At 38.5% G+C, this 2,772-nt stretch overlaps 1 protein-coding gene across 7 annotated transcripts in view; it reads left to right on the forward strand.

Moving 5' to 3' along the window:
- NOL10 (nucleolar protein 10) overlaps positions 1 to 2,772 on the forward strand; it is a 116,691-nt gene that overhangs the window by 87,111 nt on the left and 26,808 nt on the right. For all 7 annotated transcript variants that reach the window (XM_034952604.3, XM_055108244.2, XM_003826963.7 and 4 more), the window contains one exon: positions 748 to 837. In XM_034952604.3, the coding sequence (XP_034808495.1) occupies positions 748 to 837 (90 nt within the window). The remainder of the gene's footprint in view (positions 1 to 747; positions 838 to 2,772) is intronic.

Below are 2,772 nucleotides of genomic sequence, written 5' to 3' on the forward strand. Positions count from 1 at the left end.
CGCACACTACCACACTCAACTAATTTTTTGTAGTTTTAGTAGAGACAGAATTTTGCCGTGTTGCCCAGGCTGGTCTTTAACTTCAGGGCTAAAGTGAGCCTCCCATCGGCTTCCCAAAGTGCTGGGATTACAGTCATGAGCCATTGCACTGCCTCTCAGTGCACTGGAAAGAGGTTCTCAGTGCCCTGGGAAGAGAAATGAGGGCGAGTTCCCTAGCAGTAAGCTGGGGTTGCCGTTTTTTTGCCATGTGGCCCACCTGGTATCATCACCTGTCTACATTTCCTACTATGAGGATAATGAAATTTTAAAAATAAGAATTAGTTGGCTGGGCGTGGTGGCTCCTGCCTGTAATAATCCCAGCACTTTGGGAAGGCCAAGGCAGGCGGATCACGAGGTCAGGAGATCGAGACTGTCCTGGCTGACACAGTGAAACCCCGTCTCTACTAAAAATACAAAAAATTAGCCTGACGTTGTGGCGGGTGCCTGTGGTCCCAGCTATTCAGGAGGCTGAGATAGGAGAATGGCATGAACCCGGGAGGCGGAGGTTGCAGTGAGCTGAGATTGCGCCCCTGCACTCCATCCTGGGTGACAGAGCGAGACTCCATCTCAAAAAAAAAATAATAAAATAAGAATTAGTTATCTCCTGTTTATGAAATTATACTTACACAACTGTTTACCTTTAAGCTAATATGTAAATATGTTAGCTTTTAAAATAAAATAAAATACCAGCTTTTATTTTCTCTCTAGAAATTGCCAAAAGTTAACAAAGAGCTGGCACTTAAATTAATTGAGGAAGAAGAGGAGAAGCAGAAATCTACATGGAAAAAGAAAGTTAAGGTAAGGTGAAAAAGTATCGGCAAATTGTTTCTGCATTTTGTTGATAGTAACTTACATCTTTTTTATTGTTTCTTTTTACTTTAAAAATACATGTAGGACTTTTTCTTTCCTGTGTATAAGATTAGTATATGCTTAAGATGGGAAGTCTGGAAAATAGAAAAGAATATCAAGAAGAAAGCTATCCTTACGATTCTTATACCAGAGAAAGGCATCATTAATATTTCAGTGAATTTTCTTCCTGTCTTATTTGTTTCAAAATTAGAAACTACAATAGCAAGAGTCTTGTATGTGTAAAATGTTTATCCTGATTCTTTAAAATAACACAGGTGGTTTCCCATTTTGTTAAAAATTCTTTGTAAATATTTTTAATGGCTACATATTCTGTTTTATGAAATGATTATAATTTACTCAATCCTTCTATTGTTAAACGTTTAGATTATTGTTTTTCTTTGTTCATAACTCCAGAAGTAACTGATTTTTATTTAGACTTGGTGTTCTTACGAGTATGCAGGCTGAAGTGTAACTTCCACCTGCTTTCCTTTATTAATGTGAAAATAGACAAAGATTAGTCATAAAATAAATAAAAGTTAGCACTTTGTTTAGTTGGTATTGTCCAGAGGTGAGATTTTTCTAGTGTTTTCAGATGTATGAAGGTACCTGGGTCCTTGCCAATCTTGTTTTCTCTGCTTAGATGAGGCAGGCAGATAGCCAAGCTTGGTTATGTGCTGGAATGAGTTTGAAAGAACTGATCTCTGCGACAGCCTGCAGAACCTAATGAGTAAGGAGCTGACCTTGTAGTTTTGGGCCAGCTGTGTGGTGCCCTCAGGAGGTTCTTTTTTTTTTAGCTTATTCTTTCTCTGTCCTCTGGTTTTTAACCAGGTATGTGCATCTAAGATGAGTGAGCTCCTTTTGTCTTCATTTCTGTTCATGCTCTTCAGTACCCAGGGACTGCAACTAAAGGATCTTGTTCCTAGCTCTTGGCACACTGGTTGTGTAATCTTCGGTGATTGCTCATCTTCACTGGGTCACAGTTTTTTCATCTGTAACATGCAAGGACCGGATATGGGCATTCTTACAGCTGTGATTTCCAAATGGATTCAGACTCAAGACTCCCCCTTGCTGTCTTCTGCTTCCTTAGCCTTTCCCTGCATCCCCTCATCCTCGTTTATTACATTCTTTTAGTATATTATTTAAATTTTAATTTCTGGAAGCCTCTCAAGTAAATAGAGGACTTTTAGGTTTCCATTTTCATGACATGAATAGTATGCCAATGTTGAAATAATTCCTCAAACTTATTAATATTTGAATTTATGTCTGCGTGTAATGGCTCTGCACCTTCCTAAGTTACACCAATGTGTATAAATGAATATATATATCTTTAAGTGTTTAAAATACAAGTCTTTCCTGCTGTGTTGACTCTCTCCTCAGAGTATTCACACTGATCTTCTTGTTAGCTAAGCCTAAGCATGATTAGGGAGGTAACTTTTCTGCTTCGTAATGTCATTTTACAGTAAAAGCTAAATGGAAGTGATCTTTGGATGTACATACCCTAAGGCTTCAGTAGATAGAGAGTAGAGCTAACTTAGACTGTAGATGTTTGCATTCCTATCTGTGTTTTATGCCAGAGTCTTTATCATCTGATAGAGGCAAGAATACTTAAGTTACAATTTAATTTTGCTACTTTGTGCAGCATGCTATACCAGAGCCTGTTTATAAGGCCCTGTGATTATCTAGATGCAGAAGTGCCCTTCTCTTCCCCCCATTTCTTTGTAGACCTTTGCTGAGGTTGAGGGCAGCCAGAGAAGATTTAGAATACCCCATAGTGTAGGATGGTGGAAATGACCTCACAAGTTGAACACATGCAGAGCAATGCTCATGGTCAGTAGGGAAAATTAGCATTGTTCCATGCCTTTAAACATTTTTGACAAAACATTA

The sequence above is a fragment of the Pan paniscus genome, chromosome 12 (genome assembly GCF_029289425.2).
Source record: "Pan paniscus chromosome 12, NHGRI_mPanPan1-v2.0_pri, whole genome shotgun sequence".
Classification (NCBI taxonomy): Eukaryota; Metazoa; Chordata; class Mammalia; order Primates; family Hominidae; genus Pan; species Pan paniscus.